General features: G+C 40.1%; 1 protein-coding gene across 5 annotated transcripts in view; it reads left to right on the top strand.

Moving 5' to 3' along the window:
- The window catches only part of cacna1c (calcium channel, voltage-dependent, L type, alpha 1C subunit), a 222,474-nt gene that overhangs the window by 125,775 nt on the left and 79,246 nt on the right, over positions 1–17,453 (top strand). For all 5 annotated transcript variants that reach the window (XM_076875492.1, XM_076875491.1, XM_076875490.1 and 2 more), the window contains exon 4: positions 14,189–14,328. In XM_076875492.1, the coding sequence (XP_076731607.1) occupies positions 14,189–14,328 (140 nt within the window). The remainder of the gene's footprint in view (positions 1–14,188; positions 14,329–17,453) is intronic.

Below are 17,453 nucleotides of genomic sequence, written 5' to 3'. Positions count from 1 at the left end.
GTGATGCTAACCGCTGTGCAGCTGAGTTTATTAGTTTACTTCAGTAAAATACAAGTGAAACAGATACCGTTTATGTGAAAGGAAATCCAAATTTGCAATATGAAGATAATTAGAAAAAAAAGCAGGAAGGTGATTAAAAAAATAAAACTTGCAGTGTGTCTGTTCATTCTTTCTATAATCTTTTACCCCTGGATTTAAGTTTTGCTTCTGTAAATTCTCTTCTCTAGTTCAGTCTCACCTTGCTTATCAGCTTTAGCTCCTGAAATATAGTACACATCTCTTTGCACAGCAATCAAGTGTTGCAAACATGGTGATAACTTCCCAGCACCAAATGGCACATGAAAGCATGACCCCATATGACTTGCTTTAAATGGCATGTTTAAGTGCACTTAATGACCCTGTAATGACACCATGTGTAGTTTACTGAGAGGAATTGTTATTGATTCCAGGTGCCATTCGAAATAATTGACATATCTGTTGCAGTGCTTTTATAGCTGTATGAGATTGGTACACCTCAGTGTTATTTATTCTTTTTCACACACACACACACACACACACACACACACACACACACACACACACACACACACACACACACACACACACACACACACACAGCCAAGCCACACATGTCAGTGTTTTCCCATTGTATCTCTGTTTCTCTATTTTCACCGTGTTGTGCTCTGGTCTCGCTCCACTGAACATTAACCAGCGGAGGAATGATGGAGCAATTCTAACAAAAATGCAAACAAGCGCACATACATTCCCAGGCAGGGCTGCTCGAGCCCTCTGCGGGGAGATAGAGTGGTGTGCTTGCTTCTGATAGGAGCAAATCAACATGGACAGAACAGTGTTTCCTCTAGGATTTTTTTCTTTTATTCAACAAGAGGGGAAACAGTTTTGTTGTGGCACAGTGTAGTGCCCTGGCACTCAGTGTGAATATCAATAGGAAATGAAAAAGCAGGAAATAAAGTGGCGTTTAGTGACTATAAAGCAAAATATAAAATGTGTGACTGAATAAACATATAATCTGGAATGCTTCAGACCTGAAACATTTAGAGGGGAGTTATCAATACCTACTTTTTATCTTAAATATTTCCTAAATTTCTGAAGCGAGGACAGCAGTCATTTGGCTGTAGCTGGTCATTGCTGCAAAAATCCTTCCTGCTCTGTTTTTGTTTTTTGTTTTTTTTTGGTTTTTTGCCTGTCCCGTTTGGCTCTTTTGCCATCAGAATTGTTGTCTAAAGGCAAAGAAAGATGCCCAACGGATTTACTTTACCAAATTGACCATCCCAGCCTTGCCATAATGGTCCATTTGATTCACCTTTTATTGTTTATTTTATTTTCACTTACTGAACATGGGACAGACTTGACTGGGGGAAAGAAGGGGAGAAAGAAAGAGGGAAAGAGAAACAGCTGAGAAGAGGGACGGGGGAGAAGGGCAAAAACCAAAAACCAACAGAATGAGCAGAAAAAGAAAAAAAAGAAGAAAAAAAGAAAAAAAAAGCATATATCAATCACCTGGGTCACCTGCTGAGAAAGAAAAAAGAAAACAAGCAGAAGAGAACAAGAGTAATAGAATAAACAACATCACAATGATATATGGGAATATGACAGTAAATACTAAATATTAAACATTATTGTGCAGCACATAAGATCAACAGAACACAGTGTGCTTTGAGGTAGGAGCCAAAAAGGGTGTAGTTTGTGGGTGTGATCACCCGTGTGTACACCTGTGAGCATGGACGCGCTTGTTTTTTGTTTTTTAAAAGGTTCCTTCATGTAATGATCTGCTAGAGGGTGTGGGGGGGCCACAGCCCCGTCCTCCAGGGCATGAAGCAGGTATGGAGGAGATCAAAACTCCAGACATCCAGAGGCCCCAGAACACAAGAGACCAAGGAAGACCAACAGAGGGGCAGCCGCGCCACTGTCCCAGAAAGAGCTGAGGAGAGTCCCAGATGAGGGCTCACTCAGCAGCCGCGGAGCAGAAGCCAGGGGGAGTTGCAGTGACGCACCCGTGAGCTCCGCCGGCAGCCAGCCATGCCTGAGTGACCGAGCCCCAGGCCGAGAGGCCGGGGGCACCCCACCTCCGAAGTGGCCCGAGCAAGCCCCAGGCTCCAGGCCCCGATAAGCGGCCGCCAAGTAGTGAGCCGGTGTGTACCTGGACGCCCATCCCCGGACACAAAGAACCACCAACGCACCGACGTCTGAGGGAGTCCGCCACTGGCAGGGGAAGTGGTGGTAGGGGGAGATAGGCCTCCATACTTTGGAGGGCCTAAGATGTCCCCAGAGAGGTGGCGCCTGACACCCAACCTGACATATAGACACAGACATACAGGCACACACATATACAAACATCCATTCCCACCCTCATGCTCTCATATACACTTACTCCACACTCAACCAACGTGGAGACAGACATAAAGAGACGCTGTACACACGATCACACTCCCCAAGCGTACTCTAAGCCCCGGGTCTAGGTACCCTTGCTCCTGGAGGGGGGGGAACTGCACCCAGACCCAGGTGGTGTTACCCTTTTCCCCAAGTGTGAGCAACAGATGAATTTGAATCATAGTGACCTTGACCTCAAGGTCAGAGGTAAAGCTTTCTGAAAATCTTGAGCATGCAATAACTTGAGAACAAGTTAATGTAGGGGGCTGGGGGTTATTGCTGGCAGCCACCAATATTTCTTCTTTTATGGTCACTCGTTCATACAGTGAGCTAGAACCCAAAAGGTATTAAAGGCACAGTACTGACTACTACCAATACTGAAAGTAATATATAAAATATGTTAAAATATTCATTATTCGCCTTGCAAATGCATAAGCATCACACTCTGTGTAAACCTGAGGAGTTGGATTTATTTCTGTTTTTAAAAATTCTGTCCGTCATTGAAAGATTAAAAAGTATCACAGCTTCACTGAACAGCATTTTCACGGTTGCCGGCCCATCCTGGATCATATCTGAGGAAAACTTATGTCAGCACATCAGCGGGCACATACTCATGTTATGTTTGATCTCAGTTGGCAAAGAACTAGAAGGCAAAACTCAGTCCTCCATCACATATAGTGCATATCCCACATCATCGCCGTATGTGCGTGTGGTTAATGCCGTCCTATGCTGGCGTCATTGTGAATAATAGTTACAATTGGGTTTGTCATCGCAAATCTTGTGTTATAGTTTTGGATAGTTTGAGTAGTTTTGATATTCTTTTTAAGAATTCTAATCGTTGGTTTTTCAGGGTAGTCTTTTTTTCTGATTACTCGGTTCAGTTGATGCCAGGAGGAGAACGACACCAGCGACGTCCTCTTTCTTTCTTTAAGTGATTTGTCTGTTGCTTCAGCCATTTTCTTTCTACATCGTCTTATTGTGAAGACAGGAAACTGATTGAGAATTGAGAAGAATCTAAAAAAAAAGGACAAAACGATGTAAAGGTGGATATGAACAGAAAGCTTTGGGGTGACAAACCAAGCCCATACTGCACATACTGGCGTATTTAAATCCCCCATTTATTCCAGTTGGCAGTCCGAGATGTTTAAGAGTTACTTTGATTTCCTGTGTTCTCAGTTTATTCGTTTTTACTGTAGACTTGACTTTATTGTAGTACTCGTATTCCTGTAGACGTGTGCACAAAACTGGCATGTTCACATAAGACAGAAGTGAAGTGCAACTATAATCAGGCGACATTTGTAAGAGATTGACGAATAATGATGCTATTTTTAATATTCTATATTAAAAATAGCATCATTGCTATGCTGTGGTGAGGTCTTGTCATTCTATACCACCTTTCAGTCTCTCCGCGCTCCTTAGAAGTCACAGCAGCATGATCAGCCCAAGAGGCATATTAGATGACTCACATGCACGCACGCACACACACACACTCATTCTGTATCATGAGTCATAAAGTATAGTAATCTATCTCTTCCTGCCAGTTTAGCAAGCAGCTACTCTGATCTTGATGCACTACAGTGATCCTGCGTCTCACTTCACTTTGTCTTCATTTGTACCTTTGCATGTGTGTCCCCTTGCACGCACAAATCTGTGTGTATTGTGAGCGTATACGTGCGTGGGAGGGTGTGAACGTGAACTCCAAACTCAGGACTGTGACTTTTATGTGTGTGTGTGTCTGTGTGCAGCATCTGTCTCCCTGCGTGGTGAGGCAGGACGCAGGCGAAGTCGTGATAAGTCAGGCACAACACACTCAACGGAATGCAGAAGTGGAGGGGTAGCATGTTTCAATTGATCGGGAGAAAGGAAAGGGAGTGTGTAAGCTGGAAAGGAGGTAGTGGAAAAAACCAGGAAGACTCGCTTCTCCAACCTTTCATCTGGTGTTTTTTTAATTTTCTTCCTATTATGTACAGTATCTTTCTTTTTCTTTCTGCAATCTCCAGCTTTCTTTCTCTCCTTCTCATCTCTCAAGGGTACCAGTTACCTCCTCCCAGACATCAACTAGTGTACACACATTTATCAACACTTTCTAAGTCACACACACACACTGGCTGTCTATATTACATGATTTATGCCCCTGTGTTCTTTTATTTTTAGACCAATTACTCTGGTTCTTTTTCAGTTCTCTGCTTACGTTGATAGCCTTCTAAACATTTTCTCGTCTCTGGTTTTCTGCTCTTTGGTCTATATTTGAAGATGACTTTAAATGTTTTGTCTCTGTCAAAGGTCAGTTTGACTTTTGCTTGGCTTTATGGCTTTATGGATGTAAGACTACTTGTGTGTTAAGTTATTTCTGAAACTTCTTCCAGATGCATTCTGGGATAGGCTGCCAACATTTTAACTCAAAGGAAGAGAGACAGCTTAAGAGCATAAAGGAATGAATCAATTATTTATTTAGAGGAATAAGAACTTGATGCTACTTGCTGTCTGGTTTCCACAAGAAATTTCAGCTGGGATGTGGTTTATTGACATATTTAATCTCTCTGTGTGTAGTGTGTAAAAGTGAGATCAGTTTATAAATTAAGAAAGAACTACCTCAGAAAAACAGAGGATATTGTTATACGTTGTGTACGTTCATATTGAGTTTGGTCACAGTTTTAAATTAAGAGGCTTGTATACATGTAATCCCAGTGAGCAAGAAGCTCTAAAAACTCGTAGTTTTTTCTTCTCTTCGATGTCAAAGATCATATTCTTAGCACAGTACAGTTGTCTCCAGAGGTATAACGCATTTAAGGGGAAGTAATTATTACACATAAACTAGTTATGTGAAGAACGTCTATACTTTTGAACAGAAAGAGCAACTGATAAGAAGAAAGGTGGTTTAGAGGGCCAGGAGCCAAAAATAGCTTGTTTCATACCGTTAATAGATTGATGTATAAAGTGGTATGAAGTAAATAAAGATTATTTCAAACTATCGGTCCAGTTTAGTTCCCCAGTTAATGTAACATGCATGTCTTTGACAGTGAGAGGAATCCAGAGTAAACGCCACATAGAAATGCCTCAGCCAGCTGGTATTCAAACTCTGAAATGACTGCATATACTGACATACCAACAGTATGAAATAAATCTCAGCCCTTCACAATACTCATCACTCTGCATTCTTTCTTCGTATTATGTCATTTCTTCCCCTAAAAGTTGCCTTTAAAAAAAAAAGCTACAGCTGAAATGTGCAAACTCCCTGGACCAGCATGAGAGAACACAGCATGTCATCTGTGTTTGTAAAAATTGTTATGGAAAGACAAATGTGAATCATTTTTATCACATTAGACACACAAGTCTCATGATAATCAACCTCCACAGACGGATTGCGTGTCAAGACGTTTGTTGCATGGATACAAATGTCTCAATTTCCTTTCTTTCTTCCCTTCTTGTTTTCATGCTTTTCCTTTTTTTCGTGCTTGCTTTTTTTCTTTCATACTTTCCTCCTGTCTTCTTTTCTCTCTTGCTTTTCTTATTTGGTAGTTACAGGGCTAGTTGCCTAGAAACTGGAGTTTTTTGTCTTTATGTAAACTTTGATATTCTGTATACTGCAGGAAATAAACAATGACAGTCTAGTATTTTTCCAGTCATAGACAAAAGTTCATCAGCCATATTACTGTAAGCTTGGGCCTACCTGCTTGTGTGAGTGACTGTATGTGTGTGATCTATCATTGATCTATAACTGTAGATCAGGGGTCATGACCCTTGATAAGTATAGATCCCTTTTCTTGTCATCTCTCTCCAGCTGGATGCATGAAGACAAGATGTAATTCCTGCCAGAGTCCCACAGACTGGAACTGAATTTTATAATTTAGTCTTGATTTAAACATGTTATGCAGCATGTTACCACTGTGTTCAGATCTGTGGCCTCTCAACAACTAAGAGACTGTAGTTGTGCAATAATAGACTATTTATAAAGTTGTTACCAGGAAAATCTCTAAAAATAATTGCAATCACCTGTAAGTGGCAGAGATGCCACCGCTTACAGCTTGAATATATCAAAGCAGTGTTGGTTGGTCTTTTTTTCAAATGAAATCATAATATTTGCTAAGCTATGTTTGCTGAACACACGCTGTAGCTGAAGGCTTCTGGATATCATAATTACATATTATGTAGACCTCCTTACATCTTGTTTTGTCCCCTTCCCATGTGTCAACCTTTAATTATGTAGAACATAAGCACTCGTGCTCTTACTGTCATATATATTCAGTAAACCAAACCTAGTGTCTCACTAAAAGCTCAGAATTAGTCAGTTACATTAAAGGGAATGGATTCAAAGCCATATTGAACTTGTAGTATAACCTAGCATAATTTAGACTAAGTTAAAGGTTGAAGGTTGACCTTTATATTACAGAAAACTGCAGAATATGCTGAAATTTTCTTTCTTTTCTTCTGGTGTTTATTTCTGCTTGGAGATCTGTTTTATCAGGCAGTGAGCACAGGAAAAAGTGCCTCACTGTCTACACAATTAAGTTCCAAAAACCCAAGTAGAAATTGGTGTTTTTGATTTCATTAAATTCATATTGTTTATAAAGTTAATGATTAATTATGTTAAATAATTGGCATCTAAATGTAACTTAGATTAGGATTTATTTTTTTCATTTTCAAGCAGCCCTTTACAACTGTGACAGATGATGTGATGTGAATAAAGACATGATGGAAAAAGAAAACTTTGCTTACAAAGAATCCGACTTTATTCATATTTTTTAAATTGATATTGAGCAATAGTTTTTTGAAGGTTTTGAAGGTCAGTCATCGACTGTTTTCTCACTTATTTTTAGTCCAGGCCTTGTACCTGACCAATTTCAAAGTAATGTTTTGGTTGAATGTTGGAATGTTGAGGAAACTGAACAATAGGAGGCAAAAAGAAGAAGTTGCAGCCCTGAAAAGCAGATAAACAATATCATGTCCTTAAGAAATGCGAAAAGCATCCCCCCCAAAAAATAAAAAATAAAATAAAAAGAATAAAAAATTAAAAAAAAAAAAAAAAAAAAAAAAAGGAGTCTTGGATTTGTCTACCCAGATGCTGGACCTCAACATTATTGAAGCAGTGTAGGATCATCTTGGCATTCAACATCCAATGATTTTGTGTTACATTATTCTGTAGATCACAAGTGTCAAACTTATGGCTCGTGAGCCCACTTAAGGATCTGTTCTGGCCCACTCATGGTCAACTTTGGACCTTAACTGTACCTTGCACTAACAGTGCATTAAGTCATTAAGAACAGGTCATGGGATGAGAGTGACAGCCTGAATTGTTTATTTCACCTGAGACAGAGGTCTGAAATATGGTCACTTTTTGCCTTTCTACTGGCAAAGACGTGCTCATGGTCATCCATACCGAACTGGCTAAGTTTAATGTTATAGATGAAAGGGCTGTGTAAAGTGACGCTAAAGTTTTATATGAGACTAAGTCCAATCTGCTGGTGGTAAGTAAAAGGTAAAATGTGGCAAGTATAACACATGATGACTGCATCAGAGATGAGCACATGATTTCATACAGGAGCTGTTGCTGGTATACATAAGTGCACAAAGACTTACAATAGGAAGTTTGAATGCTGATAGAAGAGTAGTAATTAGAACTATGTGCTGTGGATATTCTTAGTACTGTACTGATCAGTGTCATCTGTATGTGTGTGTGTGTGTGTGTGTGTGTGTGTGTGTGTGTGTGTGTGTGTGTGTGTGTGTGTGTGTGTGTGAGAGAGAGAGAGAGAGAGAGAGAGAGAGAGAGAGGAAGAGAAAGTCTGCTGCCGCTGCTGTTGCAGCCCACAGTTTCCATGGTAACGTAGAAACCCATCTTGGTCTCTATGGTAACTTCTTGTTGGCACCCACAGAGATAGAGAGAAAGAAAGAGATGAAGATGTAGAAGAGAGGAATGAGAAACTGAGAGAGGGATAGAGAAAAATAATTGGGAGAGGAGGAGTTGACACTTAGAGAAGAAGACAGAGCCTCAGGTGTGGCCCTAACTTTACTTGGGGTTAAAAGAGCTCGAATTCAAAGCATCATCCTCTTACTTTTTTGTCTGAGCTTCTAATATTGTTATCTGCAGCCTCACATGGGCTTTTGGTTGGCTTCATATAGGAAAGAGGTGGTTGCTAGTTCAGTCTGATGTAGGTGTTGAGCATATGACTTACATATAGAACCCACGTCGTTTAAAGAATTTCCATCTGTTTAGGGTGTTGGGTATTGATATTACTTTACCAAAGTCTTTCAAGAAGCAAGTCTTGCCACTCAGCCGTGCATCTTAACAACTCCTCTGGGCAGTTATTTCAGCAGTTATTTTTAAGAGTATCAACAATAATTCCAAAGGTAGATTGTGGAATCAAATCAGATTAGAAAACATAGGTTTAAACAACTCCCACCCCCTTCACCCCTGCAAACTATATTAATAATTCTAATGTGCAAACTTTTACAACATCGTAACCTAAATCTAAAGCGCTGTAAAAAATAAATGAAATGATTAACAGGTTTTTCCCACCAACTTATTGGGCTAAATTTAACCCCTTACTGTATGTAAAAGTCTTTAAAAGGAAAAAACAAATTAGAGAAAAGTTATAAAGTCATACTGCTTCACCTGATAACATTAATTAACTGGAACTACTGCTCCTGCTACACTGTAACTTGATTAAGCGCAGCAGCAGTACAACTGCTCAACTTCATTCACACCTGGTTTATAATAATATATACGAGAGGTTTCAATCTGGCTTTCGCTCATGTCACAGTACATCTGCTTTACTTAAAGTTACTAATGATCTTTCAGCCTTTGACACTTTCTCTCACTCCATCCTTCTAAACAGACTATCCTCTCTTGGCATCTCCGACACACCCCTAACCGGGTTCCAATCATATCTCCTTGACCGTTCCCAGTTTATTCAATTTAAATCATTCTGCTCTCGTCTATTCCCAGTCACTTTTGGTTTACCCCAAGGTTCAGTCTCAGGCCCTCTTCTCTTCATAATATACATCCTCCCTTTTGGTACCATTGTCAATAAATTTGATCTTCACTTTTATTATTTTGCTAATGACACCCAGTTATATCTCTCCTGCAGGCCTGATTCCTCCAGAATGTTTATCTGAATTAAAATCCCGGTTCAGCTCAAATTTTCTTAAGCTCAATCAGCATAAAACTGAAATCCGTATCAGCTCCAAATCCAACCTACTAAAGGCAAATCATTTCACTTTCACTATTGAACCTTTGTGGTTTTCGTTTCACCTCGGGTTAAGAGCCTTGGTGTCATCCTAGACAGCTCACTATCCTATAAATCTCACATCAGTGATCTCACTCATTCTGCCTATTTCCGTCTACACACCATTAACCGATTACATCCTTCTCTTTCCACTCAGTCGGCGTCCGTTCTTGTTCATAGTGTCGTTACCTCCTGCGTTGACTATTGTAATTGACTCTTAGATGGTCTCCTCCAAAAATCCCTCCATACGCTTCAATTGGTTCAAAACTGCCCGCATTATTACCAGAACCCCGTCCTACCAGCACATCATCCCTATCCTTCAGGAACTTCCAAATAGTATACAAGCTTCTTCTCCTCACCTTCAAGGGCCTTAATAACCTTGGTCCTCCTTTCCTTTCTTTCCTTTCTTACCTTTTGTCCAGTTATATAACTGCATTTGTGGATGTCAAGTAGACATGCTGAAGATCAAACCAAACACCAGCATGTGGAAGAAAGATGATTTAAGTGGCACCAAATCATTTCACATTCACTAATGACAACTTCGCAGTTTTCGTTTCACCTCAGGTTAAGAGCCTTGGTGTCATCCTAGACAGCTCACTATCCTATGCCAAAAAGGCTAGTCCGAGTGTTTCAAAAACTGCTAATCAACTGGGAGCTTCTTGCACAACCATCTCTAGGGTTTACAAAAATTTGTCTAAATAAGAGGAAATCTCCAGTGAGCATCAGTTCTCTGAGAGAAAATGGGCTGTTGATGCCAGAGGTCAGAGGAGAATGTGAAGATTGCTGCAGACTTATAGAAAGGCAATTAAACCATCTACTGATTGCAACCAAGTCATGCAGAAGAGCATCTCTGAATGCACAACACTTCAAACCTTGAGGCAGATGGGCTACAGCAGCAGAAGACCACACCGGATGCCACACCTGAGGCTTCAGTTCACATAAGTACACAAAAGCTGAAGATTAGAACATTACTGGCTGGTCTAATGTGTCTTGATTTGTGCTGCAACATTCAGATGATCGGGTCAGAATTTGGCAGGGACAAGTGAAGAATAGGATATTTCTTCTGTGGTACTGATTTGTGCTGTTGTAATACTTTCGATATGATACTTTTTTTGTCTTCTTCTTGCACACACATGCCTTAACACACACACACACACAGTGCGATATATCTGTGGGTTCCTTCAAAAGCAGCTTAATAGCTAATCCTGTCTTGCAGCATACACACAAACACAGAAGGTCATTGCAAATGGAAACAATGTCTGCGCTATGGTAGAATGTCGATACTATAATCTGATTGGCCTAGTTGATGGATAGGTGGTTTGGTTGACCTATCACAGTTAACTGAATTATTGCCCCCACATGCTTACCTTTCGGTCATTCTGTCTGCTTTCTTTTCTCGCTCTCTCTGTCTCTATAGTCTGCCGCTCTTCCTCGTGTACTCTCATCTTCTCTCGTCTTTTTCCAGTCACTAACCAAATTAGTCTTGCCCCTTTGGATTTTGCCCTTTACAGGACTGGATGAATTGAAGGAAAGGAGGAAGTGTGTGTTTTCTGTGTGTGTGTGTGTGTGTGTGTGTGTATGTGTGTCAGGCTAAGCTGTTCCTACCAGATGTTTTTCTTTGTTTTATGTTTCTGAGCGCCGCACTGTCTGCCTGTCACCAGCAGATACACAGCTCGGGTGTGTGTATCTTTGAGAGAGCGCGAGCGTGATAGAGAGCTTTTGTATATTCGAGAGGGAGGATGTGTGTGTTTGTGAGATTAATTACTTCCGCATACACTGCTAACACTCCACTGTGCGGTGAAGGGTCGACGGTACAAACGGTGAATATTAAACCAAATCAGTTCTGCCGGCTTTGAAATCGAAACGCGCACGCAGAAAAAAAAAACAGGTGTCGACTGTGAAAATCTCAGTTTTTATCATTAAGCTGGACACTTTTGGGCTGAAAAAGACGCTGAACAGACTTGAATTGAAAGGAGTGAAGGTTAGAAATGTAGAGAGCAGGAGCACAACAAGTTTAAGACAGCTTTCTGAGCAGGTGACTGAGGCGCAGAATCCCTGGGCTAAAAATCGACTCGCCTTTCACGTATTCTGTGTTTCAACCTGTTTAAATCCACAGAATTATAATTCATGTCACTTCTTTGACTGTCAAGTTACTTGAGCATTTCTAAGTGCGGGAAAAATCATGGTTTACAAGTTTAATCGCTTCATTATGAACAAAAAAGAAAGCAAAGGACAAGTTTTCTTGTTTTTTATCAGCCTCTTGCAGTTGTAATGTGTTGGCAGCTGTGATTCATGAGACATTTTTGAGATGGCTCTTATATAGAGCTCTTAAAAAAAAAACAAGTTTAAACACTTGAAAAAAACTACTTGAGAAAAAGTGAGATCAGTGGTTAGAAAAATGCCTGATTCCCATGGTACTGGAAATTGCTGTGTTAAGTGTCACTGCAACTGGCCTAATGGGAGTCTGATGTAGTCTTTTCTTGTTTGTTTAGCTGGATGGCCTTCGGATTTCCATCAGCCTGAACATCTAATCTTAATGCGGCTACTGTATACACAAGTTTTTCCAACATAAACATTAACTTTAGAAACACTTTAGCGATTATAGACTGATCGGACTGATTTGGATTAAACACCATTACAAACATTTAACCTTCATTCAGCAATGATTTGAGAATGTTCACTCTTTGTACTGTCCTTAAAATCACCAACAATCAAATAAATACATTAAAGAATAAGAAATTTTATTCTCAATGAGAAGGTTGGCATTCAGTTTTAAAATGCCATCCCTGTATAAACACCGGTGTTGAACTCCAGGCCTCGAGGGCTGGTGTCCTGCAGGTTTTAGATGTGTCCTTGATCCAACACAGCTGATTTAAATTGCTAAATGACCTCCTCAACATGTCCTGAAGTTCTCCAGAGGCCTGGTAATGAACTAATCATTTGGTTCAGGTGTTTTGACCCAGGGTGAGATCTAAAACCTGCAGGACATCGGCTCTCGAGACCTGGAGTTCGACACCCCTGCTGTATAATCTACAGAAGAATACATTTTTATTTTTTCCAAAACCAATGTCATGTCCATTTTATGACAGAGGTAAACAGATCTTTCTTATCCTTGCTAATCACTTATTCCTTATCAGTTTTAAGTTTTAAAAGATGTTTCCCCTCAGTGCAAATGATTTAGTATTTGAGAGCCTCAAAACAAGCCAGAAACAAAAAGAAATTTAAAAACACAAAGGCCAGCATGTGACTCAGGTGTTGCACAGTCAGTGACGTCAGTGTTGTAGCTGTCAGGAGAAAAATGTCAGCATTGATCAGAGGAAATAACAGGCTTGAAGGCATATAATTCCAGTGGATTGGACAATTTAGAAGCTGTATTGTATTGTATTGTATGTGGTTATGTAAGTCAATGATGGAATCCAACCTAAACTCTTTTGTCAGTCAGCCTGTGAAGATATTTTGGTAAATTTAAACACAGCTTCTTCAGGTTTAGCTGATTCTTCCCAGGGATGAGACTGGAGCCTAGAGAGACCTGCCTGGCCTTCTGTCCCAAACCTCTGGCCCGCTGTGTGTATGTATCCATGGGAAAATAGAGGGAAAAAGAGGAGGAGCAGGGAATAAAATGAATGGATGGATTGATAGATGTTTTTATTACCCACCCCCAAAAGAAAGAAAGAAAGAAACTGGGCAGAAAGCAAGAGGATGTTGAATAATTCTATATATAGGATGTTGTATTTGCACAGCAAGAAATAAATAGATTTCTGCATTGCTTTGATCTCATTTTCCTTAAAAACTTGACAAAACATTTAAAATCAGATATGAAAAGGGATTAGGTGGATGATGAATTGTTTACGACTTTGCAACAGTCAGAAAGTTATATGATCCTGCTCTCTTTCAAGGACATTTCAGGACATTTCCCAGGACCCCGTCAGGCTGGGGTCGGCAATATGACAACAATCCCTGAGGAGCTCTGTAGTAAAAATCCCGTTGTGTGTTTGCGTGTGCATACATGTGCACATGAAATCATTCCTTCCATCAGACAGTAACGTCGTAGGACAGGAAGAGAGCCAGTTTGATTAAATAATCAAAATGCTTTGATTGTGTACACGATTACAAGTTAGACAAATACATGTTAACATATAAATAATCAAACATGCGCACGCACACACGCATGCATGCGCACAAAGCAGAAGCCACATAAACAGCAGCAGAACATCTTGTTCTGGCTGATAAATTTGAAAGAGTAGGCAGCCAGCACTGCGAGTGCTCACAAGTCATATACAATGTCCTTAGAGTTGATGTGGGAAAAATAAAAAAGTTTTATGATTGTGAATGAACGTGTGTATATAATAGTGCTACAGCATGTCAATTTTTTCCAATAAGCCACCTCTCACGATGAAAAGATTTACTGCACATAGTTCAATCCTTTGCGACATGAACTTTGCATTTAATCTGATTTCAAATTTTCATTTATAATTACCTCTGATTTTATCTGTGTCTGTTGCTCGTTTTATGTCATGCTGCAATGATGCCCCTCAGATGAGTAAATGGACTTTTTTATGTTTGTGTCTGCACAGGAGCGTGTGGAGTATCTGTTCCTCATCATTTTCACGGTGGAGGCGTTCCTGAAGGTAATAGCCTACGGCCTGCTCTTCCACCCCAACGCCTACCTGAGGAACGGCTGGAATCTGCTAGACTTCATCATTGTAGTTGTAGGGTAAGCGATCAGAATCACACAGAAAAGAGACAAACTGCGAGGTGTTATTTGATGGTTCTCTGTTACTCCAAGTGAGTCTATGAAGTTTGACAGATGAAGCAGATTTCATAGATTCAGTTGTGTAATTGTGACGCATAGTCTCTTTTCAACAGCTACCTGACACACACAACCTCAGCACATCATTAGCAAATTAATCATAGTACCTTAGTATAATTACTGTCAACCAATGGAAGTACAGCCAAGTCAATTGGCAGCCTCTGTCTAATGTAAGAGGTAGTCATAGTGTTAGCATCTATCAAAATTACAGTAAGATAGCGTTTCACGTGGCCTTCTTTACTTTCAGTTGCAAAGGCAAAGAAGCAGCTATATTTTCTCTTGTAGCTCATCTTTTACTCTAATTCCTGTTTGTAAAACCAGAAGGGCGCTCAGACAGACTCTACAAGGCCAATCCCATATTTTGCGATTTTAATGAAAGTGATCCAGGTCTGCACTAACATTTTATAGATTCTTCTACTGCTCCTCCTTGCTCAACATCTCCACTAGGTTTCGTAAAATTCAGCTCGACTCGTCTCATCGACAGAGAGACAAATATACGGCCTTGGTGAGAAGCTGAAGTCTGTTAATTTATTTACTAATTTAACACGACAGTCATGTGTTTTTTTTTTAACATCCAACCATTGAAATAAAAAGTTCAGTTTGTGCCAAAATTATGTTCATTTTTCACAGTCGAATTGTCTGTGTTGATAGCCTGGATCAGTGCAACTGCTGTGATCTTGTCAGCGTTATTGAACACTTTCTCTATTTGTGACAGTAAAATTATTTGATTTGCAATGTCCAACCTGCTGGCACACAAAGTAATTCTAAATTAGGAAGCTGATTGAGGATATGCATGCTCTTTTTTCACAATACCTCGAGTATATTTAGTATTTTGTTGTATTTTAGAAAGATTACTGTAGTAGCCATTTGAGAGGAGTATTGTCTGCTGACAAAGCTTTCTTTAGTTCACAGAAAATCTGTGCTAAAGCTGCAGCAAACTTTGGCCATCAGTGTATTGGTGAAGCTTAAACTGATTAGCTTGTGAGATGCTGATAGCAAAGCTCTGCTCTGTTTTTCTTTATCTGCAACTCAGCAACATAGTCCATCTGCTAAATCCATTTTGCCTAAGTTTGTGTGTGTGTGTGCGTGCGTGCCTGCGTGTTTGTGTGTGTGTGTGTGTGCGTGTGTGTGACCCCCTTGCCAGCTGTGCTGTGTGTACATAATTTTGGACTTGACAGTTACATTTATGCCATAAAGATGGTCTAATTGAGCGTGTGTGCCTGTGTGTGTGTGTGTGTGTGTGTGTGTGTGTGTGTGTGTGTGTGTGTGTGTGTGTGTGTGTGTGTGTGTGTGTGTGCACGAAAGCACCCTCAGCCTGGAGGGAGCCTTTGTAAATACACCAACACACAGACATGCACATTCAGTGAGTCTTGTTCATTGCAAGTCAAGTGTTCACTCATATTAGCCATCACTAACTGAACACGCTTGGCTTGAGCCTATAACCACACACACACACACACACCAACCACACACACACACATACATCCCATCGGCTGAAAACATGGTGCCAGTGCCCATGGCATAAACACAACCTTTGCCACTCTTAAGCTGTTATCTACCCTCACTGTCTGTCTCCCTCTGTTCATGTCTCTTTCTCGATGTGAATTGTGCCTTTTATTGTAATGTAACATGATTTAATTTACAACTATAATGCACTGATGCCTGCAAATATTTTTGTTTCTCTTACAACCTTGCCAAAGGAAGTTCAGAAGGCGAAATACACGTCTGTTTGACTGCATGACTCTATTTGGAGTCATGCAGAATGACACATCAGTCTATTTAATGATTAATGTTATAGGGGACTGGATATGGATGCCTCAAAAGGCTCAGAAAATATGTATACTAGAGGGTTAGGCCCACTGAACATATATATAAACTTGGCACAAAATGTAAGGAAATTTGTGTTTATTTCTTTGTCGTAACTTTGCTTCTTCTTTGACACATTTGTAAACATATTTAAGAGTTGAGCAGCAGAGATGAGCAGTAGAGTTGAGAATGAGGGTTGCACCCAGAGGGAACACCAAATCTCCTATGCCAATGCCAAACAGCTTATTGACTTTTGATTAGTGTATTTTATTAGCTTGGATGATTAAAGTCTGAATTCTTTCTTCAGTCTCCAAATTCAGATATCCCCCCCACCCAAATTCAGATTTAGATCTGAGAATACTGAATAACTTCAAAATTTTTAGTTTTTAACTTGAGGTAGTCAGAATTCAGTGCAAAGGTCATGTATGCTCCTTTTTTGCTGCTATGTAAATCAGTCGTGAAGGTGAACATGATCATAATTCTTTCCTAATATCCCCCAAACAGCTTATGTTGCCTAATCCTAACCACTTCTTTGCTAAATAGCTAACACATTAGAAAGCACTCCACTAATATGCAAACTCAGTTTTAACTTGACATTTAACTGAATTGGAAACCAAATAAAATCCACTAGAATAGATGTGAAAAGCTAACAAACACAAAATTCTTCTGTTTCACAAGCTGCAGGGAGTGTGTGTGGCTGGGTGTTTGTGTGGCTATGTGCATAAGTGGCTGTTTGTCTCTGTGCCCTTGCGAATCTAACTGCCAGTCTGTCTGTGTGTCTGTGTATAGATGAGAAGTGACAAGAGTTCACTCCCTCTGGATTATTCACCATATGGGTGAAAGAGCTTGTACCTGGTGTTGAGCAACCTCAGACACACACACACACACACACACACACACACACACACACACACACACATAGATACTACGGTCCACACTTGGCTGGCACTTACCTGAGAGGTCATTAGTTAAGGCTCAGTAATTCAACAGGCTGTGTTCATGTGTGCATGCGCAATATGAATATGAATGAGACTCAAGTTCAGCAGTTTTCAAACTTTTTCTGTCACACAGAAAAAAATGTGTACCCCATACCCCATCCACATTTTTAATAATCATTAACAATTAAAAAAAAAAAGACCCACGTTCAATTTTAGTAACTTAAAGATCAGATTGGAAAATAAATGTTAAGAACCTTGGTCTCTGCATTCATACATACCTTGCTT

The sequence above is a fragment of the Maylandia zebra genome, linkage group LG17 (assembly GCF_041146795.1).
Source record: "Maylandia zebra isolate NMK-2024a linkage group LG17, Mzebra_GT3a, whole genome shotgun sequence".
Taxonomy (NCBI): Eukaryota; Metazoa; Chordata; class Actinopteri; order Cichliformes; family Cichlidae; genus Maylandia; species Maylandia zebra.
This window is presented reverse-complemented; position numbering and strand designations above follow the sequence as displayed.